At 45.1% G+C, this 25,341-nt stretch overlaps 2 protein-coding genes across 8 annotated transcripts; both read right to left on the bottom strand.

The window, feature by feature from the left end:
• Nucleotides 1-1,360: 1,360 nt before the first annotated feature.
• On the bottom strand, nucleotides 1,361-15,653 carry slc34a2a (solute carrier family 34 member 2a). 4 transcript variants are annotated; one of them, XM_035416602.1, is made up of 13 exons: nucleotides 15,437-15,653; nucleotides 14,426-14,504; nucleotides 13,670-13,816; nucleotides 12,911-13,039; nucleotides 12,443-12,586; nucleotides 12,204-12,315; nucleotides 11,246-11,441; nucleotides 10,705-10,800; nucleotides 8,580-8,700; nucleotides 7,236-7,403; nucleotides 5,688-5,804; nucleotides 5,063-5,187; nucleotides 1,361-3,490 (listed from the first exon to the last, which is right to left on the bottom strand). In XM_035416602.1, exons 2-13 carry the CDS (start codon nucleotides 14,502-14,504, stop codon nucleotides 2,972-2,974), a joined length of 1,953 nt encoding a protein of 650 aa, XP_035272493.1. In that variant the 5' UTR covers nucleotides 15,437-15,653; the 3' UTR covers nucleotides 1,361-2,971. The 4 variants fall into 4 exon arrangements, with proteins under 4 accessions (XP_035272493.1, XP_035272496.1, XP_035272494.1 ...); XM_035416605.1 differs by having other exon boundaries at nucleotides 7,236-7,301; XM_035416603.1 differs by having other exon boundaries at nucleotides 13,670-13,813.
• A 40-nt stretch (nucleotides 15,654-15,693) lies between these two features.
• Nucleotides 15,694-24,417, bottom strand: LOC118226756 (PH domain-containing protein DDB_G0287875-like). Of its 4 annotated transcripts, none has more exons than XM_035416610.1 (9): nucleotides 24,340-24,417; nucleotides 22,530-22,590; nucleotides 21,456-21,527; nucleotides 21,218-21,265; nucleotides 19,689-19,814; nucleotides 19,093-19,263; nucleotides 18,725-18,797; nucleotides 17,576-17,652; nucleotides 15,694-17,289 (listed from the first exon to the last, which is right to left on the bottom strand). In XM_035416610.1, exons 2-9 carry the CDS (start codon nucleotides 22,554-22,556, stop codon nucleotides 16,825-16,827), a joined length of 1,059 nt encoding a protein of 352 aa, XP_035272501.1. In that variant the 5' UTR covers nucleotides 22,557-22,590; nucleotides 24,340-24,417; the 3' UTR covers nucleotides 15,694-16,824. The 4 variants fall into 4 exon arrangements, with proteins under 4 accessions (XP_035272501.1, XP_035272500.1, XP_035272499.1 ...); XM_035416609.1 differs by lacking the exon at nucleotides 24,340-24,417 and adding an exon at nucleotides 24,142-24,310; XM_035416608.1 differs by lacking the exon at nucleotides 24,340-24,417 and adding an exon at nucleotides 23,906-24,128.
• Between the last annotated feature and the right edge of the window lie 924 nt (nucleotides 24,418-25,341).

Genomic DNA, 25,341 nt, shown 5'->3' with positions numbered 1-25,341 from the left:
ATAGCCTGCCAACGTCTTGGAATTATAACGTGTGCTCTTCTGTTCTTTTCTTGCTTTAGTATTTATAAAATGCTAAGCATTTGTGCTGGGACAGCATATTACGTACCAAAACATTCAAACGGATTAATTTGGTTGCTGAATGTTTTCTTCCGGATTTTCTTTGTTAGCCCATTGTAATTGACTCAAAACATTTGATACAGTTATGTGAGGTATGCGGTAGGTCTTCGTAATTCACATTGGTGATACAGTAAAAGCAAACTGGAAATCACCTTCCGCACTTTTTGTCAGGGTAAAATAACAGGTTAATTCTAGTAATCGTCCCTTTAGCTTTTTCAGACTGCCGTAATTTTACTCTGCCATTCTTCAATTCCACAAAAAGACCAGGAAGACTATGGACTAATTTATGGTGCATGGTTCGCATCTGGAGGGCACACTTCGCTGCTCGGCTAGCAGTAACTTAAGGAAAGGAAAGGAAAGCAAACGGTGGCTGTACCACTGCTAATTTAAATTTTCACGCAAGTCCGAGTTTTTGTTCTATTCTTGTCATTTTGCGATTAGCCTATATGGAATTGATGATGAGAAAGTAATCATACAGCAAATTGTTTACAACGTGTGCATGTTTTCTGCTGTTGTTGCCGGTTATATTGGAAATGTGAATGCATTCTGTCAAGACATGAAAGTGAATGTTCGCATAAAAACATAATGAATGTGTTTGAGAGGATATATAAAACAGTTACAATCTGACTATTGGCCAGTTATATCCTATTTGTTGCATAACAACGGTCCAAGTTCAACTAACAATGACAGTTTTGCTTGACAACGGCAAAATATGCCCAAACGGCTGCAGAAGAATATTTCAATTCCAGGTGATTAAATCGATAAAAACCAATAAATACAAAAGTAACCATATATAGTCATTGTTGGTAACCCGTTGTATATAAGTGGAATAAACCCCTCCGGGCTGTCCCGGTTATTAGAAAATAATGTAGGCTACTTCGGTGGTAGTATGGGGTTACAGAAGAAATCATAGGACAGATGGACCGACGACAACGTCGCTTTTTCATACGTCAGTGGGCTAATTTGCCTAATCTTCGCGGGACTTTAGACCGCGGTGGAAACACAGACAACAACGGGCTGAAGGAACCTTTTAGTTCCTTGAAAAGTAGTTCCTGGGACTAAAAGTTCTGGGTACTTTTGGTGGAAACGCGGCTTAAGAGGTGCAGCGAATGAGAGAGCGGATGCGCACATTCCCAAACTGAAGATGAAGTTAAAAAAAAAAACAGAAAAGAGTGAAATAAAAAATACAATTTTGTATAAAAACAGCAAACAAAAAAAATTATTCAGTAGGCATAACAAAAGATGAATAAAAGGGGGGAAATTTATTTTTTATACATATATCCATCAGTAAAACCGTATTTTAGTTGATATAAATATCTCTAAAATATCTTCCAAACAGAGTGTGATTTGTCTGAGAACAGAGAAATGAGAGTCATTGTCACCCTGCCCCACACAGTCCAGCAAAGCACCTCCATGCACAAAATGTCTGTGTGAGAGCATCTGACATGACATCTGCATTTCTAAGCAAAGATATAGTTAATAGTTAATACATCCCAAAAGAAGAAATGTACTGTATATTAACTACTCTATACTGAATATATGCCCCTCAGAGGGACCTTGTGTTCCAAAGGCATCAGCAGGACGAGCCCCCCTCTGTGGCCGGGGTCATCCTAGGGCGGGGGGGTGTTCTCACCACCATTTCAGTGTTCATCACTGGGGAGTTTTCACATTCTTGCTTTTTGAGGTTCAGGCCCTGGTTTCTGCTCAATTATCCTTCTGTTTCTCTGTAAAGCGTCTTTGTAACAGTTCTCTGTAAAAAGTGCTACACAGAATAAATTTAATTGAATTTCATTGAATTGAATTAAACCCATTGTGGGCCTCTCTTGCTGGAGAAGTTTTGATCCAAAAATAATTAAATAAAGGTTGAATTTAAAATAACAAATAAAACCGAATCAAACCGAATTGTATTTCTGTGGCATGAAGGGCCACTCAGGCGGAACTGAAGTCCTCGTTCGTGCACCCCACCAAGAGGACACATGTCCTGAGCACACAGGCCCCCCATTCCTGGAGGCCAGAGCTCTTCAGTCAGATCCATACAGACGGAGGATTTGTCATCTTTTATCTTCCACTTCAATACACATGGCTGTAGTGACCATATTGTTGTATAAACTTTCCCAGGTAACTGAATGAACAAACCCAACATTCTGTGCAGATCAGTAGGGCAGCTCCTGAGAACAGGTTGGTCTCATTCTGTTTATCCTGGAGGGGGCTGAACAGGTTGGTCTCATTCTGCTGGCTGATTTGATGATTGCATTCAGATACAGTACAGTGATATAAGTATGGCTCAGTCTGTCAGCACTTATGAGTGTGGTGATGGATCAAACTCAATAAGGAGCACTTGTTTGCATTTTACATGTGATTTACTGCAATTTGATTTAAACAAAAAGGCCCAGGGTTGGGGACCCCAGCAGACCCTGTGGCTCTCCAGGGCCAGGGTTGGGGACCCCAGCAGACCCTGTGGCTCTCCAGGGCCAGGGTTGGGGACTCCAGCAGACCCAACGGCTCTCCAGGACCAGGGTTGGGGACCCCAGCAGACACTAAATCGAATGGGATAATTAAGGTGGAAGTGGAGCAGCTGACTGGTTGTTAGGTCTATGACATCACTTCCCTCTCACAGATTCTTTTAGACTCAGCCTCTAACCAGTGGATAATAGTAATTACACAATATTTACATGTACAGTAAATTTAAAATATATACAAAATTTGTTATAAAATTGTATTACAGTAAGTGGAATTTTAAAAAGCCATTTAGTCCAATGTGTCCATATGCAATAAAAACTCATACAGGCCAGGTCTGGATACTTTGCTTTGATGCCCTGCAGTTTGGGCATGGGGGGAATATGCTGTGAAAACGTTACAGATACGTTGCTTTGACAACGCCCTGCTTGTCTGGTGTGGTCTGGCTTTCCGGGGAGAGTGCTGGGTTGTCGTATATCTCCAGAACGTGTGACTCCTGCTTCTCCTGGGGCACGGCATCGTCACGGCGACAGCAGGAGCACCAGCAGGCACTCACCACATGGTCCCAGGGTTCCAGCGAGCGCAGCCAGACAGGCAGGAAGTCCCAGCTGCGCAGAACGGTGGGCAGCAGCTGCGGCCTGTGTGACTGCAGCAGGTTCACCACGACAACCAGCAGCAGCAGCGCGACGATGGGCCCGCCCACTCCGGCCAGCGCCGGCCAGCCCGCCAGGGACAGCCCGAACACCAGCAGCGGCAGCAGGAAGAAGCAGAGCAGGATGTAGACGGCAGCAAACCATCGGTGCTGCGCCGTGCGGTCCCCCAGCGCCTTGGCCATCCGGATCGGCAGCCGCATGGGCGGTACGGGGAACCACAGCAGGATCCCCATCACATTAAACAGCAAGTGCACCAGAGCGATCTGTGAGCAAACCCAAACTGCTATTATACAGGAAGTGCACCAGAGCGATCCGCGAGCAAACCCAGACATGCTATTATACAGGAAGTGCACCAGAGCGATCCGCGAGCAAACCCAAACATGCTATTATACAGGAAGTGCACCAGAGCGATTCGCGAGCAAACCCAAACATGCTATTATACAGGAAGTGCACCAGAGCGATCCGCGAGCAAACCCAAACATGCTATTATACAGGAAGTGCACCAGAGCGATCCGCGAGCAAACCCAAACATGCTATTATACAGGAAGTGCACCAGAGCGATCTGCGAGGAAACCCAAACATGCTATTATGCAGGAAGTGCACCAGAGCGATCCGCGAGCAAACCCAAACATGCTATTATACAGGAAGTGCACCAGAGCGATCCGCGAGCAAACCCAAACATGCTATTATACAGGAAGTGCACCAGAGTGATCCACGAGCAAACCCAGACATGCTATTATACAGGAAGTGCACCAGAGCGATCTGTGGGCACACCCAAACATGCTATTATACAGGAAGTGCACCAGAGCGATCTGCGAGCAAACCCAAACATGCTATTATACAGGAAGTGCACCAGAGCGATCTGCGAGCAAACCCAAACATGCTTTATACAGGAAGTGCACCAGAGCAATCTGCGAGCAAATCCAAACATGCTTTATACAGGAAGTGCACCAGTGCTTCAGCTTTAGAAGTTGTAGAACAGAACAGAGTTAAGTATGTGAAGTGATGAGTTTTTTTGTTGCTATGCCCTGCCCTACAGTGAGTGGTGTATTGGTTGCTGTGTTTCCTGACCTGCAGCGAGTGGTGTATTGGTTGCTATGGTTCCTGCCTGACCTGCACCGAGTGGTGTATTAGATGCTATGGTTTCTGACCTGCAGTGAGTGGTGTATTGGTTGCTATGGTTCCTGACCTGCAGTGAGTAGTGTATTGGTTGCTATGGTTCCTGACCTGCAGTGAGTAGTGTATTGGTTGCTATGGTTCCTGACCTGCACCGAGTGGTGTATTGGTTGCCATGGTTCCTGACCTACAGTGAGTGGTGTATTGGTTGCTATGGTTCCTGAGCTGCAGTGAGTGGTATATTGGTTGCTATGGTTCCTGACCTGCAGTGAGTGGTGTATTGGTTGCTATGGTTCCTGACCTGCAGCGAGTGGTGTATTGGTTGCTATGGTTTCTGACCTGCAGTGAGTGGTATATTGGTTGCTATGGTTCCTGACCTGCAGCAAGTGGTGTATTGGTTGCTATGGTTCCTGACCTGCAGCGAGCGGTGTATTGGTTGCTATGGTTCCTGACCTACAGTGAGTGGTGTATTGGTTGCTATGGTTCCTGACCTGCAGCAAGCGGTGCATTTGTTGCTATGGTTCCTGACCTGCAGTGAGTGGTGTATTGGTTTCTATGGTTCCTGACCTGCAGCGAGTGGTGCATTTGTTGCTATGATTCCTGACCTGCTGTGAGTGGTGTATTGGTTGCTATGGCTCCTGACCTGCTGTGAGTAGTGTATTGGTTGCTATGGTTCCTGACCTGCAGTGAGTGGTGTATTGGTTGCTATGGTTTCTGACCTGCAATGAGTTGGCCAGTGTGTCTCCTGGACTGGCCATGGCTGCCAGCACGGCTGTGGTTGTGGTGCCAATGTTGGAACCCAAAGAGAGGGGATAGGCTCGCTCAATGCTGATAACACCAATGCCTAAAACACAGACAAAGATTAGCAATTAATTACTTATTACATCTGCTGTGAGTGATGCAAAATCCAAATATTTTATGAAAATGTGCTGGTTTAGAGAAATGGCTTTATATAATTATAATAAGCATAACTAATCAAACTGGAGCAACGCATAACCAATCACAGTGGAGTGAAGCATAACCAATAACATCAGAGAGAAGCATATCTGTGTAAGACAGTACATTACATTACATTACAGGCATTTAGCAGACGCTCATATCCAGAGCGACTTACACAACTTTTACATAGCATTTACATTGTATCCATTTATACAGCTGGATATATACTGAAGCAATTTCGGTTAAGTACCTTGCTCAAGGGTACAACGGCAGTGTCCTACCCGGGAATCGAACCTGCAACCTTTCGGTTACAAGCCCAGTCCCTTACCCACTGTGCTACACTCCGTCCTCCAAGTAGGAGAAGCTGATCAGACTGGAGCAAAATCTTAGTTATGAAATACTGACCGACAAGGGGAGTGATGGCAGAGGTGAAGACAGAGCTGCTCTGCACCACAAAAGTCATCCCTGCCCCCACCAGGATGGCCAGGTAGCCTGTCAGCCAACCCAGAGGGAAGGGGAAGTCTGCAACACACCCACACCACACTTTATACACTATAAACACACACACTATATACACTATACATACAACCCACACTTTATACCCTATACATACACACCCACACTTTATACATTATACATGCAACCCACACTTTATACACTGTGAATACACACCCACACTTTATACCCTATACATACAACCCACACTTTATACACTGTAAATACACACCCACACTTTATACACTATACATACACACCCACACTATACATACAACCCACACGTTATACACTATACATACACACCCACACTTTATACACTATAGATACACACCCACACTATACATACAACCCACACTTTATACACTATACATACACACCCACACTATACATACAACCCACACTTTATACACTATAAATATACACCCACACTTTATACCCTATACATACACACCCACACTTTATACACTATACATGCACACCCACACTTTATACACTATGCACACACCCACACTTTCTACACTACACATACACACCCTTACTACATGCACTATAGAAACACACCTACTCTATACACACTACACACATTACATACATACACACCCACACTTTATACTCTATAGATACAAACCCACATTTTAAACACTATACATACTGTAAAAACCCACACGATATACACTCAACATACAAACCCACACTTTATACCCTATACATACACACCCACACTTTATACCCTATACGTACACACCCACACTTTATACACTATAGATACAAACCCACACTTTATGCACTATACATACTGTAAGCACCCACACTATATATACTAAACATACAAACCCAAATGTTATATACTATATACACTGTATATACATACACATCCACACCTTATATACTTTACACTATATACAGACACACTCAGACTACATACTCTATATATGCATGCACACTAACACTATGTGCACTGTATATACATACTCACCCACACCATATACACTGAAGAGTGTGTTCTAGATATTTACTTATGGGGAGGATTTTGGTGAGTATGCTGTAGATCTGTAACCATCTAGAGGACCTAGGTGAGTCTGCTGTACATACGTACCTGTGTAGAGGATCTTGGTGAGTGCTCTTTAGATATGTACCAAATAGAGGATTTTGGTGAGTATGTTGCAGATCTATACCAGTAGAGAGGACCTTGGTGAGTGTGCTGTAGATCTATACCTATATAGAGGATTTTGGTGAGTGTACTGTAGATATATGTCGGTATAGAGGACCTTGGTGAGAGTGCTGCAGATCTATACCTATATAGAGGATTTTGGTGAGTGTACTGTAGATGTATGTCAGTATAGAGGACCTTGGTGAAAGTGCTGTAGATCTATACCTATATAGAGGATTTTGGTGAGTGTACTGTAGATGTATGTCAGTATAGAGGACCTTGGTGAGAGTGCTGTAGATCTGTACCTGTGTTGATTATCTTCTTAATGACCACAGCCACCTGGCCCTGGAGCATGGAGTTCAGCAGCTTAACTACCAGGATCAGACAGGTGCAGAGTGTGAGCAGGGACAGGATGAGCAGGATCAGCCCCACAGCCAGGTCTGATAGGCTGCTGTTCACGAAGAGGTGCTGGCCTATGCAAAACCACACAAATGAGCACCCACACACAGCGCTTATACCTCACACACCTCCCAAATGAGCACCCACACACAGTGCCTATACCTCACACACCTCCCAAATGAGCACCCACACACAGCGCTTATACCTCACACACCTCCCAAATGAGCACCCACACACAGTGCTTATACTTCACACATCTCCCAAATGAGCACCCACACAGTGCTTATACCTCACACATCTCCCAAATGAGCACCCACACACAGCGCTTATACCTCACACACCTCCCAAATGAGCACCCACACACAGCGCTTATACCTCATCACCTCCCAAATGATCACCCACACACAGCGCTTATACCTCACACACCTCCCAAATGAGCACCCACACACAGCACTTATACCTCACACACCTCCCAAATGAGCACCCACACACAGCGCTTATACCTCACACACCTCCCAAATGAGCACCCACACACAGCGCTTATACCTCATCACCTCCCAAATGAGCACCCACACACAGCGCTTATACCTCACACACCTCCCAAATGAGCACCCACACACAGCACTTATACCTCACACATCTCCCAAATGAGCACCCACACAGTGCTTATACCTCACACATCTCCCAAATGAGCACCCACACACAGCGCTTATACCTCACACATCTCCCAAATGAGCACCCACACACAGCGCTTATACCTCACACACCTCCCAAATGAGCACCCACACACAGCGCTTATACCTCACACACCTCCCAAATGAGCACCCACACACAGCACTTATACCTCACACATCTCCCAAATGAGCACCCACACACAGCACTTATACCTCACACACCTCCCAAATGAGCACCCACACAGTGCTTATACCTCACACATCTCCCAAATGAGCACCCACACACAGCACTTATACCTCATACACCTCCAAAATGAGCACCCACACAGTGCTTATACCTCACACACCTCCCAAATGATCACCCACACACAGCGCTTATACCTCACACACCTCCCAAATGAGCACCCACACAGAGCACATATACCTCACACACCTCCCAAATGAGCACCCACATAAAGCACATATACCTCACATCTCCCAAATGAGCACCCACACACAGCGCAAATACTTCACACACCTCCCAAATGAGGTCCAAGGCAGTGAGGCACAGGAGGCCCCAGATGGTGTCATACGTACATTTTTCAATGTTGACGGTCAAGGACACATTCTTCAGGGTCCATGTTATATTCCCGCTGACCCAGCAGAGCGCGCTAGAGGTACAGTTTTCTATCCCAGGGACAGTCACGTTCATCAATGTCTGCAACGCCACACCCAAAAACAGAGTAACTGCAATGGCCAATCACACACCACCACATTGTGCAAACACAGCCTCCTCTGACCATAACCGTGGTACATGACTAAAACCTACATGATTAAAAGGTAAACCGCCAAAGATAATGGGCCAGATTTCTGAAAAGATTGCGACTGCGTTTCAGACACTAAAGCAGTTGGGACAAGGCCATGAAATCAACGGTCCCAATGGGTCAGAATCGCTATTGGGACGTAATCTGCAGGGATAACTTCACTCTGCGACTTTCCTCTTGATGCATAGTTAAATGTGTTCATGCATATGTATTCCTGGAGTAAGTGCGCTACAGCAGGGTGGAGATTATGGAAATTGGGCCAATTCAGTATTCTGTCTAATTTATGAAAGCATACATTAGACTCCCCTCTTTGCTTGAGGATTTTTAGAACTCCTAAATCAGGCGGTAATTTGCACAGATATGGCCTACCGCTCATACACAGGATGCCAGAGAACGGTGTCGTATACACACCCTCTTTCCTCCTGTGCTGAAGGGGTGGAGATGCACTCTGGATAACATATAACTTGCTGGAGACTTCTCGTTTATGTTCAGATAAAATATAAAATTACATTTGTTCTGTTGAAAGGATGCAAGACCTCTGTTGAAGTCATCTGCTAGCAGTAGGCATAAAAACTCAGTTCTGAATGTAAACTATTTAAATAATTGTTCAGGAGCATATATACTGAATTGTGAATAGTTTTGCTACTCTGTGGCCTTTTTCCATCTCAAGTTCATCCGTGTCCTTTCCTTCCACTCCCACAACTTGCTTGTTTTGCAGGAAATTTCCACCTGTTGTTCTATCAGTGCTAATATTTTTTCTTTAGCTGGACCACCACCTGTGTCTTTTGCCCTCGTAAAGTTTCTTTACGTATGCCACCCAAGATCATGTCATCTTTTCCTTACCTCCTCTACTGTGTACGTTTTATTATACCTAACGCATACAAACATGTATTTTGTATGTGACATCACTCCAAATTTTTATCTTCTCTGTCGGTGTTGTATGCATGTGCTATAACTGTACCATTAGCTCAACCTGTATTTCCTGTTTTCTTTTTCTTGTGGTTCCCTCGCTAGTTGTGCCTGGTTGCTCCTACACATTTCTGAGCACCTGGTAATCTGGATGTGAAAGCCTCCCATATTATTTATGGCCCTTTTTATGAGTGTCTCCTACTGCGAATTTGTGAATGAGGGCATTGAATTTATTTGATTGCGTAAATAAAACCAGTCTTGGTAAATTGGTCTTTGCCATACAGGCAATAAGCCTCACAGATACACATCATTTACAATGGCCATAAAAACACTGAAACTCAGCAATGAAAGAATAACTCCATAAAAATAGTACAATATTAACAGCAAACCTTCAAAGACATAATACAGCACCCTCATTGGGCCATATGCCTGTCCCATTACATTACAGGCATTTAGCAGACACTCTTTACAACTGCATGTCTTAGGCAGCATTGTAGGATTTTATGTATTTTACCTGGATTACGCACTGTGTTGGTCTGTGTTTTAGCGGAATTACGTACTGTGTTAGTCTGTGTTTTAGTGGGATTAAGTACTGTGTTGGTCTGTGTTTTAGCGGGATTACGTACTGTGTTGGTCTGTGTTTTAGTGGGATTAAGTATTGTGTTAGTCTGTGTTTTAGTGGGATTAAGTACTGTGTTAGTCTGTGTTTTAGCAGGATTAAGTATTGTGTTAGTCTGTGTTTTAGTGGGATTAAGTACTGTGTTGGTCTGTGTTTTAGTGGGATTACGTACTGTGTTAGTCTGTGTTTTAGTGGGATTAAGTACTGTGTTAGTCTGTGTTTTAGCGGGATTAAGTATTGTGTTAGTCTGTGTTTTAGTGGGATTAAGTACTGTGTTGGTCTGTGTTTTAGTGGGATTACGTACTGTGTTAGTCTGTGTTTTAGTGGGATTAAGTACTGTGTTAGTCTGTGTTTTAGCGGGATTACATACTGTGTTGGTCTGTGTTTTGCACCAGATCTTAATGAGGCTCTTATTTCGAGCGGTTGGGTCTCCTGTGGCGATTCCACTGATGACAGATTCATCCAGCTGAAGAAAGACATGATCATTTACACAGAATATATTACACAATGCAATTACCATGTATTATAATTTTCACAGTAATACACACTGTGGCAGTAATGTAACAACTACAGTATGGTAGTTATGGAAGTTATGGTGCAGTATATCACATACAGTAATGATGATTGCTGGAAACAATGGTACAGTATGGTGGTTATGGCAGTAATTGTAGGTATGACAATATGTGTACAGTATGGTAATGATGGTGTTAATGGTAATGATGGCATTGTATGATTGCTATGGAAATGGTAGTATAATGTGATCATTAAGGTATTGGGAATGGGAATTGGGATGGCAGGTATGCTAAGTTACTACAGCTTGGTGGGGCGGCATGCCCCATACCTATACAGCACCGAGAGTTCGGAATTTTTCAGAATTTCCTACAGAAATTAGTCATGGTGCAGTATGGTACCTGGATGATGGATTCGGTAAGGGGGTCAGTGATGACGTTGAGGAGCTCGGGAGCATCCTCGCCGCTCTCGATGTGGAGGGAGTCCACCATGAGCTTGGACAGCCGGTACAGGAACCCTGAGGCCACCTCTATGGGCAGCAGCACCAGCACTGAGAGCCAGTTAAAGAAGTCATGAACTGTGGCCCCAGCAAACGCCCTGCACACAGAAAACTCTCTCAGTGTTCATGAGCATGGCACAACCAATCAAACTATAGTAAATCTACCACCAATCAAACTGTAGTAAATCTACAGCCAGTCAAACTATAGTAAATCTACAGCCAGTCAAACTATAGTAAATCTACAACCAATAAAACTATAGTAAATCTACAACCAATAAAACTATAGTAAATCTACAACCAATCAAACTATAGTAAATCTACAGCCAGTCAAACTATAGTAAATCTACAACCACTTAAACTATGTTAAAACCGCACACAGTCAATATATGGTAAAATCACACACAGCCAAACTACGGTAAACCAGCACACAATCAAAATATGCTCAGGCCACCCACAGTCAAAACAGCCACATGCTTAAAATCACTGAAATACCAAATGCAAAAATACCAAGGTATTCATGAAGCCCTGGGTCAGCCTGGGGTTAGTTCAGGGTTAGTCCTAGGTTAGTCTGGGGTCAGTCCTGGGTCAGCCCAGGGTTAGTTCAGGGTTAGTCCTAGGTTAGTCTGGGATCAGCCCTGGGTCAGCCTGGGGTTAGTTCAGGGTTAGTCCTAGGTTAGTCTGGGGTCAGTCCTGGGTCAGCCCAGGGTTAGTTCAGGGTCAGCCCAGGGTTAGTATGGGGTTAGTCTGGGGTGAGCCCAGGGTTAGTCTAGGGTAACTCAGGGTCAGCCCAGGGTCAGACAGGATTAGTCCGGGGTTAGTCCGGGGTCAGCGCTGGGTCAGCTCAGGGGCGTGGGACTCACCTGCGGAACTGGCTGCGGTCCCCTGCCTGAGTCATGGCCACAATGGTGTTTGTGACTGACGTGCCAATGTTGGTCCCCATGATGACAGGAACCGCAGACTGGACCTGCAGCACTGCCACAAAAAAGAGCCGTCACCATCGCCATCACCGCCATACTGCTTACCAGATCCGTATCATCACATCCATATTCCTGAGAGGTGCACTTTTGTGTGTGTGTGTGTGTGTGTGTGTGTAACTCACATCCAGAGGACACCATGCTGACGACGATGGAGCTGGAGGTGCTGGAGCTCTGCACCAGCAGTGTGACCAGAACCCCGATCACCAGGCCTGCCAGCGGGTTGGACAGCACCGCGTTCTCCTGGAAGATATCTCCTGCTGCCTTCCCTGAGGCACACGCAGCCAGCATTTTACCTGTTATTACACACACGCACGCACACACACACACACTATACACATGCACGCACACACACACACACTATACACACACACACACACACACACTATGCACACGTACGCATGCATACACACACACACACACTCACATACACACATACACACACACACACACACACACACACACACACATGCATGCACACTCACACACACGCACGCACACACACACACACACACACATATAGACACACACACACACTATACACACGCACACACTTGCTGACATGTACATGCATGGATAAGAGATGGTGTTACCTCCCACCAGCTGGAAAGCTGAGCTCAGGATGTCCAGAGAGCAGACGAAGAGATAGAGGAGCCCAACGAGCAGGAGCAGCTTTCCCCCAGAGATCAGCAGCCTCAAGGCCCTATCACTGCAGTCCAGCTCTGCAACATACAGAGAGCATTACACACACACACACACACACACACTGCACATACACACACTCACTCACACACACCCCACACACACACTGCACATACACTGTGCATACACACTATACACGCATCATACACACACCATACATACACACACACACTCACACACACTGTACACACACACACACACCCCATACACACACTGTACACACACACTATACACAGCATCAGGGCCCTACCACTGCAGTCTAGCTCTGCAGCGTACAGAGAGCATTACACACACTGTACACACACACACACACCCCATACACACATACACACCCTACACGCACACATACACGCACACTGTACACGCACCATACACACACCATACATACACACACACTGTACACACACACACCCCATACACACACTGTACACACACACTATACACAGCCTCAGGGCCCTACCACTGCAGTCTAGCTCTGCAGCATATAGAGAGCATTACACACACACACACACACAAATCCACACACACACTGTACACACACACAAATACACACACACACTGTACACACACACACAAACACACACAGACCATTAGCTCAGCTCCATGCTGCTGCTATACACACATGTTTTGACTGAGGAGGTTTCTCCCACCTGACCAGGGGACCCCAGTGTCCTGCAGCTCAGGTATGTCCCAGGGGTCCTCTGGCTGTAGTTGGAGGGAAGGGTCTGACTGGATCAGAGTCACAGTGGACAGAGCTGGGAGGATTGGGGGGTCCTTTACTACTGCAGTGCCATCTACTGGGGGGGAAGAGAACTACACCTGAGCTTCAGTTGAGATGCACTATATAGTCACTATGCACACAATACATTATACATACTTAATCACAAACACTTTATACACACTATGCACACAATACATTGTATATACATAATCACAAACACTTTATACACACTATACATTATACATATTTATTCACAAACACACACTACACACAATAAATTATACATGCTTACACACATTACACACACTATACACACAAAAACATGCAAGACTTACATTAAACACATTCACACACTATTTACACTCTAGACAAACACTATACACACATTCACCCACACACTCTACAAATTACACACACTCATTCACACACAATACACATTATACACCTGCAAAACATACATTACTTAGACACACTATAAACAATACACACAATGTGCTTATATTATATACACTCACACACTATAAGAAACACTACACAAATACATTAGACAAACTACACAGACACTATACACTGTACACATGCTCACTCACATACACTGTACCTACACTACTCATACTCACACACAATACACAATATACACACACACACATTCAGCCCTCATGCACACGCACACACACACACACACCAGTGGGAGAATAAGAGTTGGGACTGTCTGTCTCTCTGGGCTCTGTCAATTGGTCCTTCATTTCCGGGCGAGGGGCCATCTGTATGAAACACATAACCAATCACATCATTCAGAACAAACCTCAGAACCAATCACATCCTTCAGAACAAACCTCAGAACCAATAACATCATTCAGAACAAACCTCAGAACCAATCTCATCATTCAGAAAAAACCCCAGAACCAATCACATCATTCAGAACAAACCTCAGAGAGATACAGAGAGATGCAGAGAGAGAGGCGGATGAGAGACAGAGGGGGTGGGGGGGACCAGCACAAAAGGAGGGCAGCTGAAGGGAACACTATTGATTTGTAGTGACGCACACGTGGGTGTGCCAGAGGGACAGTATCGGTCCCGTGCCTCAGTATGCACCAGTATCTGAGCTTTGGGACCTGAAATGTGTGAGTCTGCATGTAACCCTATTTTACACTAGTGCGTATGTAGAGCTGGTAATGTCTCACAGAGTAGGTAATCTACAACAGAACAGGGATTGTACGACTTGTATCACAGAACAGGTAGTGTACAGCATGTACAAAAAAGGTAAAGTATTGTCTATAACAGAACAAGTAATCTAGTGTCTATCACAGAACAGGTAATGTAGTGTCTATCAGAGAACAGGTAATGTAGTATGTCTATCACAGAACAGGCAATGTAGTGTTTATCACAGAACAGGTAATGTAGTATGTCTATCACAGAACAGGTAATGTAGTGTCTATCACAGAACAGGCAATGTAGTAAGTCTATCAAAGAACAGGTAATGTAGTAAGTCTATCACAGAACAGGTAATGTAGTATCTATCATAGAACAGGTAATGTAGTATTTCTATCATAAATTTATTTGTACAAATACTGTAGTATTTAGTGTGTTATAATACAGGCAGTGTCATTTATTGTACAAATACATAAGCATTCAGTGCGCTATGATATGTGAAGTGGAAACGTTCAGTGAATTTGTCTGTAGTGCAGGCACTCACCTGTCACAGGTGCGTTTCGGGGCTGAAGATGTTCTCTGTGTTTACCTGTCCCACAAGGCTCCCATCCTGGGCTTTTATAGCAGCAGGGTGGACTGTGGTTCTGCTCCAAAGTCTGCCCCCCCGCCAAAGCATATCTGTGCTGAGCAGCAGGAAACTAATCAATCGCCCCCTCCCCCAAACAGGGCGGGGCCTACCCACCCCCACATGAGCCTGCCACGCATCGTCCCACAGACAATTACACAACGAGGGCGACGATGACCACTTTAATTATGATGATTTTAATAATGATTCATTTAATTAGAGTGATTTCAATCAAGAGTGAAGACAATGATGGTGATTCTAAACATGGTGTTAAGGTCATTTTCATGGTGCTAATAACAGTGAACTAAAAAAACAGTAAGCATTACTTTAGATAAGGATGAAAATAACAATTATTTTATTGATGGTGACGAAGATTGCTATAGTTTGATGGTGATTTTAATAAAGGTGATGAAGCTGATAGTTGAGATGTATAAATATGCCTAAATAAACAAGTCCATGTCTTATATAACAATTCAGTAAGCCTTTTGAAAATATGAAAACAAATCAAATTTTGAAGCAAAATAACTAGAATTACTACCACTGTAATGCCACATCTGCTAACAGTTTCAGTGACAATGGAGTTAACGTTGAAGGCAGCTCCCTCTATTGGCTACGAGGGGCATCACAGGTTGTGATTTTGTCTCTACCTGCAGTGTTTGTGACTAGCGCCCTCGGTCCATGGCTCCTCTGTGCATAGACACAAGATAAAGGGGCTGTTCACTTTCGGGAGTTTTTATTATTTCAATTACATTGGAAGTTTTCCATTTTGTCCAGAAAGGTTTCACATATGATGGATATTTTAAATATTTGCAGAAGTTTCTTTTGGCTTGCCAGCTTTACAATGGCTGGTATACTTGTGGCTAATTCAATAAAATCTACTTAAAACTCCAAGGCTGCCAGAAAGTTCACTTTCTTGGGCTTGTACAAGCACCTCAGAAATACCACAGCAGTGTGAAACAGGAAGTGTACAGCACTACAGATTCCACAGCAGTGTGTGAAACAGGAAGTGCACAGCGCCTCAGATTCCAGAGCAGTGTGTGAAACAGGAAGTGCACAGCGCCTCAGATTCCACAGCAGTATGAAACAGGAAGTGCACAGCTCCTCAGAATCCACAGCAGTGTGAAACAGGAAGTGCACAGCGCCACAGAATCCACAGCAGTGTGAAACAGGAACTGCACAGCGCCTCAGATTCCACAGCAGTATGAAACAGGAAGTGCACAGCTCCTCAGAATCCATAGCAGTGTGAAACAGGAAGTGCACAGTGCCTCAGAATCCACAGCAGTGTGAAACAGGAAGTGCTCAGAGCCTCAGAGTTTCCGCAGCAGAGTGTGAAACAGGAAGAGCGCTCTTCGACTACGCTCCACGTGTGCTCTGTCTCTCTGCAGCTCCGCCCTCTCCCTCTTCAGCTCGGCCTCCTCCTGCTCCCTCTCCAGTGCAAGCTCCGCTCTGTCCATCTCCAGCTCTGCCCTCTCCCGCTGCAGCTCCGCCCTCTCCAGCTCCAGCTCCGCCCTCTCCCGCTGCAGCTCCGCCCTCTCCCGCTGCAGCTCCGCCCTCTCCCTCTCCAGCAGCCAGCTGTACTGCATCCGCCTCCTCTTGGCACATGGGTGGGGGTTGGGCAGTGATGTCACAGAGGGCATGGTGGAGTGGGAGGGGCTAAGAGAGGGTCTCTCCACTGCAGTGTCCTCAATGGGGATGAACCAGGGCCAAGAAAGCGCCACAATAGAGTCCTCTACAGCCTCAGCAACAGTGCCCCCTGGAGGCCGAGCCAATTCCTACACACACACACACACACACAATATACTGTTATACACACATTCATCTACTGTTACACAAAAATACGAGAACAAAACTTCCACACAGTGGAAATTTGCCTTTGGCTTCACCATAAAAAGACATACAAGAAGCATACAATAGTACAACATACAAACATTTCAGATGGCACTCCAAACTTAAACACTGACCTAAAAACTGTGCCAGAGCTGCAGAAAAGCTGGAGTCATTAGTTTTTATTATTATTTACTACAGATGCACAGTCTTCACTAGCAATACACACATTACCTTGTGTTTGTGGCTCAGGTTGTCCTGACTACCAGAGGGGGCAGTGTTGAGCTCTGTGGCTGCAGTGGACTCCAGTACTGTCAGTCAAAAACAGCAGCAATGAGTATAAAGAGAAGCACAGTCATCAATGAAGAGGAGTGAGCCAGTATCTCTGGCCGCCATACACGCCCAAACCATAACACCCCCACCATGTTTCACAGATGAGGGGGAAGCTTTGGATCTTGGACAGTTCCTTTTGGCCTCCATACTGATCTTGTTATCACTCTGACACAAGCAAATCTTGGTCTCATCTGTCCACAAGACCTTTTTCCAGAACTCTACAAGCTCTTTTAGGCACTTCTTAGCAAACTATAACCTTGTCATCCTGTTTTTTGGCCAACTAGTGAATTTCATCTTGCAGTGTAGCCTCTGTAGTTCTGTTTGTGAAGTTTTCTGCAGACAGTGGTCACTGACACATCCACGCCTGTCTCCAGAAGAATGTTTCTGATCCGTCAGACAGGAGTTTGGGGGTTTTTCTTCATTATGGTGAGAGTTTTTTATTCATCAACAGTAGAGGTCTTCCTTGGCCTGCCAGGCCCTTTGTGATTACTATGCTCACCAGTGCTCTCCTTCTTCTGAATGATGTTCCAAATAGTTGATATTGATAAGCCTGATATGGCCCATGTCTCTGACTGTTTTCTCTTACTACTCAGCCTTATAACGGCTTCCTTGACTGTCATTGGCACAGCTCTGGTCGTCATGTTGACAAATACCAATAACAGACTCCAAAGGCAATCAAGGCCAGATACAGAAAGCTCTCTTATACCTGCTCTAAGGAAGCAACTGAACACACCTGATTAATCAGAAACACCTGTGAAGCCATTTGTGGTGCACATTATGGTGCCCTGAAATGGGGGGGGCTATTTATAAAAAGTGCTGTAATTTAGTGCTGTAAAAGTGCTGTAATTTAGTGCTGTAAAAGTGCTGTAATGGTGAAACCACAATGTATAAAATTAAGCTTTAACAAAAGCTGGGAATCTGCACTTCAATCATGAATTGTGTGATCATAAATATAAAATTGTGGAATACAGAACCACATCAAGAAAAAAATATGCCTTTGTAAAGTATACAGATACTGCGTAGCAGTTTTGTATTGTATAGTATACTCACAATGTATAGCAGTAGAATGCGATGGGAGGACAGATGTTGGTACTGCCACCAATGCATTTAGGGTAAGTCTTTCCTGTAATTAGACAAAACATCAAAATAATGAACACAAACACATGCACACACACACATGCACACACACACGCACACGCACACACAAACAATGCACACACATGCACGCACACACACACGCATACACACACACACACAGACACACACACACACAAACACATGCACACACACACACGCACGCGCACACACACACACGCGCACACACACACATATGCACACACACACGCACGCGCACACACGCACGCGCACACATACACACATATGCACACACGCACGCACGCACACACACACACACACACCTCCACTTCCCCAGGGCCTAGCCACAGCACATATACGGTGGAGGGGGTGGTGATGCCGTGCTCAGACAGGGTCCCAGTGCTCGTGCTGGGCGTGGTGGTGGATGAGGAGGCTGTCTGAATGTGGAACACGTCTGTTGCCATGTCGTCTAACCCCGCGAAGTCAAAGAGAATCTGCAGAGAACAGCACATACACATTACTACTGATAATACAACATTTACACTGCGTCACAGCGCTTACCTGTGTGTCTAACGCACAGCGCTTACCTGTGTGTCTAACGCACAGCGCTTACCTGTGTGTCTAACGCACAGCTCTTACCTGTGTGTCTAACGCACAGCTCTTACCTGTGTGTCTAACGTACAGCTCTTACCTGTGTGTCTAACGCACGGCTCTTGCCTGTGTGTCTAACGCACAGCTCTTATCTGTGTAACACAAACACACAGCCCTTACCTGTGTGACTAGCACAGCTCTTACCTGTGTAACACAAACACACAGCCCTTACCTGTGTGACTAGCACAGCTCTTACCTGTGTAACACAAACACACAGCCCTTACCTGTGTGACTAGCACAGCTCTTACCTGTTCAACCCGAAACGTACCTGAATGGACTGCGTTACATAGAATCTTCTGCGGCGTGCTGATCCATCGCCATATTTCACCTGGATGCACACACCATCCCTGGGCTCCGGATACAAGGCCAACCTCCTCCGCCTCTCTTCAATCGTCTATAAACGCAAACCACACCCCTCATTACATACCCCACCCCTCATTACAAACCACACCCCTCAATACAAACCCCACCCCTCATTACAAACCACACCCCTCAATACAAACCCCACCCCTCATTACAAACCACACCCCTCATTACATACCCCACCCCTCATTACAAACCACACCCCTCAATACAAACCCCACCCCTCATTACAAACCACACCCCTCAATACAAACCCCACCCCTCATTACAAACCACACCCCTCAATACAAACCACACCCCTCATTACAAACCACATCCCTCATTACAAACCACACCCCTCATTACAAACCACACCCCTCAATACAAACCCCACCCCTCATTACAAACCACACCCCTCATTACATACCCCACCCCTCAATACATAGGGGTGACATAGCTCAGGAGGTAAGACCGATTGTCTGGCAGTCGGAGGGTTGCCGGTTCAAACCCCACCCTGGGCATGTCGAAGTGTCCTTGAGCAAGACACCTAACCCCTAACTGCTCTGGCGAATGAGAGGCATCAATTGTAAAGCGCTTTGGATAAAAGCGCTATATAAATGCAGTCCATTTACCATTTACCATATACCCCACCCCTCAATACAAACCCCACCCCTCATTACAAACCACACCCCTCAATACAAACCCCACCCCTCATTACAAACCCTACAGTATTCTGCATTGTGTTCGACATGGCTCGAGAGCGAGTGGCAGTGGTAGTGTGTGTGGTGTGCCTGGCTGGCTAGCGGCTTGTTTGAATGGGAGTGCCACATTCATCGGCTGAGGGGAACCGTAGTGTACAGGCAGGAGACTGTAAAAACAGCAGAGTATTTTGGATATCTAAAAAATGACCAGAGGGTTGTTGAAGACGTACAGCCAATACAATTTGCAGAACACGTTGGCAAAAAGTGGCTGCCAAACAGTCCAACATGAGCTTCAGCATCTAAGAGACCATCCATCCATCCATCCATCCATCCATCCCTGCAAGCTGATGTTTGCCAGGACTAGGGCTGGCCCAACTCTGTAAACTGGGGCAGTTCACAGCGGAGCAGTCACCTATGCAACTTCACTTTCGTTTTCATTTGAGCCGATCTTGCGCAGATACAGCATCGCTGAAATGCACCTTTTATCGGCAGGACCAAAAGAATGGTATGAAAAATACAATAAAACGCTTTTTAATGTAAAATTCTTAGTGTTTCTTTTCCCACCATAGCATCGTGTAATAAATGACTGTAAAAATAGTAAATATTATGATATTTCCTCAAAATAGAATCATACTGTCAAAATTGCAAACCGTTAACTACACATAAACCCCACACCTGAACACACATATATTTTCCATAAGCAAATCTTTAACAGGAGAGTCGTTCATATGAACACAGTTAAAATAACACTTTCCTGCCTCCGCCTGGCCTCATAGAGCTGAAGAGTCTGTCGTTTCCGATCCTGCAGGAAAAAACATTTGTTTACACAAATATCTCACGGTTACATTCAAATTTACACAAATATCGCAATATTAAGTCAATTGTACTTAGGCTGTTCACCATCCAATTTTGTTTTAATAATGGAATCATCCAGACATTTATTTTAATGTAGAAACTGACACTAAAATATTGATGTGTTGACAACGACTCACCCTTTCCTGCTGGACCAGCTGAGCCTCCAAGCTCACAGAGTCTTGCCGGTCATTCAAAGTTACACTGGCTACCTACAGGGCAGCACAAAAGTCAAGCTTTAAGCCAAATCTGTAAAATATGGTGAATTTTTATCAGAAAACTCAGCGGGAGGTTTCTGGGCTCACAGAAACGGCCATGCGGTTCTGAATCAAGCATTTAGCTGGACGCATTACGCACAGACCCAGGTTCCTTACGCACAGGCCCAGGTTCTTTACGCACAGGGCTGGGTTTCTTACGCACAGGGCTGGGTTTCTTATGCACAGGCCCAGGTTCCTTACGCACAGGGCTGGGTTCTTTACGCACAGGGCTGGGTTCTTTACGCACAGGCCCAGGTTCCTTATGCACAGGCCCAGGTTCCTTACGCACAGGCCCAGGTTCTTTACGCACAGGACCAGGTTCTTTACGCACAGGGCTGGGTTTCTTACGCACAGGGCTGGGTTCCTAACGCACAGGACTGGGTTTCTTACACACAGGCCCAGGTTCTTTACGCACAGGGCTGGGTTTCTTACGCACAGGGCTGGGTTTCTTACGCACAGGGCTGGGTTCTTTACGCACAGGGCTGGGTTTCTTACGCACAGGGCTGGGTTCCTAACGCACAGGACTGGGTTTCTTACGCACAGGGCTGGGTTCCTAACGCACAGGACTGGGTTTCTTACGCACAGGGCTGGGTTCCTAACGCACAGGGCTGGGTTTCTTACGCACAGGGCTGGGTTTCTTACGCACAGGGCTGGGTTTCTTACGCACAGGGCTGGGTTTCTTACGCACAGGGCTGGGTTCTTTACGCACAGGGCTGGGTTTCTTACGCACAGGGCTGGGTTCTTTATGCACAGGGCTGGGTTTCTTAAGCACAGGGCTGGGTTTCTTATGCACAGGGCTGAGTTTCTTATGCACAGGGCTGGGTTTCTTATGCACAGGGCTGGGTTTCTTACGCACAGGGCTAGGTTTCTTACGCACAGGGCTGGGTTCTTTACGCACAGGGCTGGGTTTCTTACGCACAGGGCTGGGTTTCTTACGCACAGGGCTGGGTTTCTTACGTTTTCCTGACCATGCGCCTCTTCCATATCAGTGAGCGGAAACGACCGTAGTCTGAATTTCCTGAAAAAGAAACATAGCAGTGGTCTATTAACAACACTGCCTTACTGAGACACTACAAAAAATTAGGTCTGTCTACACAAACTTTGACAAGCAGAAAGCTTGGGTCACAATAATGAAGAAGCAGAGCATCTGCAGCAGGGGGGCACAATAATGACCGATCCACTTAAAGGATTTTGTGCAACTTCTGCTCTTAATGATTTAATTAGCGCAATCATATTGTGATATGAGATTTTTAAAGGACAGTTGCTTCATAAGGTCAGGTCTATACCTGCCAGTCCAGAACATCCTCTTCACCGGGAATTTGAAATGCTCCCATTAAGGCCACATTTTAAGGTGGTGAAGATGAGGTGTATTAGACACAAAAATTAATTTATACCTGCATTAAACTTTCTCAATTTGCACAATGCCTAATAATTGATTGCACTACGTTCCAATTAATCTTCCCTTTTGCACATTAAGTCTGTGTTTCTGTGATGTGTGTTATCTTTTTATACTGTCATGTTGCGCTGTGTTGTCCATAGTCTGTAAGTATCTATGTATGAATGCACTGTTGTTTGTCATGAATTAACTTAATTTCCCTTATAGGGACAATAAATTGAACTTATTTATATAAGCCCCAGCTACAGATGCAGACTGTAAGTGTTTGCTAAAAATTTTAATGTGCACAGGAGTGAACAAGTGTCGTTTATAGAGTTGTCTGAAAACCAAAACTAAGGTAACTGGTTGGAACAAAAATCAGCAGGCGAACTGAACCTCGAGGACCCTGACCTACAGCCTTCATGCTGTTAAAAAAATAAACCACAAGTGTTCGGTGTCTCTAGTCCTTTATAAACAGATCAAAAACATGCCAGACATCTATTCATTGATGATACATGACTGCTAATGATGTCTTTGATTTGACCATTTGCTAATCCTATTTATTCATGGCGCTTCTTATGCGATTTCCAAGACTAATAATGATACTGACAGGCAGACATAATTGCCAAACCAACTTATGGTGAATTTAGTGTACATGTGTGGCCCATTTGTAGTTTCGGCTTCACATAACCCTGGTGGACATACATGTAACATTACGCCAAAACGCGTGAGCCATATTGTGTTAAGGTATGACTTCATTTCACCGATGTATTCCATCAACATTTACCGCTATCCACTAGGCCACCAAATGCAATATCTGTTCTCAGTTTCACAATGCTCCACAAAACAGTTTGGTTTACCGAATACACCCATGATCAGCCTATACAAGCTTGCTGACCGCTTATCTAAAGTAATCAGTTCTTCACGACATCTGACCAGTTGGTGAACATTAACTTACAAAACGTGCATTGTTATCTGGCTAATCTGTCCAGCCAACGTTCGTTGCTTAAAAACTGGCTAACGTGTCAATAATGGGTGGCTAATATCTTAAACGAACTCATTTTCAATGGAGAATTGAACAAACTAGCAAAAACACGAACGATCAATAAAAAACTGCATGTGCATCCTGCTGGTTCGCGTTCAAAAACTGCAACAGCCTTGGCAAAGCGCATCTGCCTGCATGCACGCACTTACACTGCACGTTATAACTCAAAATCCATAAAAATGAAAAGGTGAAATTTCACGGTTCTTTTGTTGTAAGTCACGCGCATATTACAGCTTTATGGGTTGTACCACAGAACACTCGCTCTGGTGCAGGGTTTGGTTTAATATGCATGTCTATGGTTCGGATTAAGACCAGGAGCTCTGGGACAGCCGATCGGGACAACGAACCTCTCCAAGCTGTTTCGTAGCCGTGCTGCCACCTACTGACGAGGAGGGAGAGTGTTAGCGTTGCTAGTCAAATTGTTTTGACCAAGGGTTCCCAAACCCGGTCCGTGACCACAGGTGCGTTCTGGTTTTGTAACAGCCAGTATCCTGATCAAATCAAATCATCAAATCAAGTGTTATTTGTATAGCGTATTTTACAGCAGTTGTCAAAATATGCTTTACAGACAACCCTGGCCTAAACCCCCACAGGAGCAAGCCTAAAGCAACAGTGGCAAGGAAAAACTCCAGATGGAAAGAAACCTCGGAAGGAACCAGGCTCAAGGGGGAAACCCATCCTTCTCTGGTTGGCTCACGGTTGCCGACCGTTGACCAATATGGCAGTCAGTTTTATAGAGTTTATGATGTGGCTCAGATGATGGGTGGGGCCGGGTGGCGGTGATGGGGAGCAGCAGGTGGCGACAGATGTGGGCAGGCCAGGGTGGAGGCACTGACGAAAGAGGGGCTGGACCGCAGAGGTGGGGGAGACCAGACGACTCCCAAAGCACTCTCGAAGATTGGGGCAAGAGCCCCGCCGGCAACGTGGGGGAAAAAATTTAAGTTGTTCGAAAGTATGTGTTTCAGTAATTTTCTTCCGTAAGCTTATTAACATAATGTACATTTGGCTTTTGATTTGTTACTGATGGTTTAGTTCAGTCACCAGAAGTACACATTTTAGGTAATTAAGACCCCAGTGATTTCACATGGCAGTTTATGAAAAAGTAACGTTGTTCTAAAAGAACGAGATGATGGCATACCTCCACCAACACTATGCAGCTGATCTGCCAGTTCCAAGAGTGGGATATTCACCAACGCAATCATTTCTTCCTATCTTCACAACAGGAGTCTGTTTTCGTGACTGTGTCTCAAATCGGGCATGGGGTATGCCTGTTAAAATTCTAGGCACTCTTTATGAAGGTTTTTTTGTAGCAAAAGTCACAGATATCTAAATGGTTTCACAAATATGTA

The sequence above is a fragment of the Anguilla anguilla genome, chromosome 5, assembly GCF_013347855.1.
Source record: "Anguilla anguilla isolate fAngAng1 chromosome 5, fAngAng1.pri, whole genome shotgun sequence".
Classification (NCBI taxonomy): Eukaryota; Metazoa; Chordata; class Actinopteri; order Anguilliformes; family Anguillidae; genus Anguilla; species Anguilla anguilla.
Note: the sequence above shows the minus strand (reverse complement) of the source record. Positions and strands in the feature narration are given on the sequence as shown.

Bases quoted from the DNA above. Each gene is read 5' to 3' on its own strand.
- slc34a2a (XM_035416602.1), bottom strand. From the start codon at position 14,504: ATGGCCCCTCGCCCGGAAATGAAGGACCAATTGACAGAGCCCAGAGAG. The intron at 12,587-12,910 runs GTAACACCATCT...CGTGTGCCTCAG, and splicing joins AGCTTTCCAGCTGGTGGGAG to GGAAGGCAGCAGGAGATATC. The intron at 12,316-12,442 runs GTGAGTTACACA...TTTTTGTGGCAG, and splicing joins CAGCATGGTGTCCTCTGGAT to TGCTGCAGGTCCAGTCTGCG.
- LOC118226756 (XM_035416607.1), bottom strand. The intron at 19,815-21,217 runs GAAAGTGTTATT...TTGCGTTTATAG, and splicing joins ATGAGGCCAGGCGGAGGCAG to ACGATTGAAGAGAGGCGGAG. The intron at 19,264-19,688 runs GTACGTTTCGGG...TGTTCTCTGCAG, and splicing joins ATGTAACGCAGTCCATTCAG to ATTCTCTTTGACTTCGCGGG.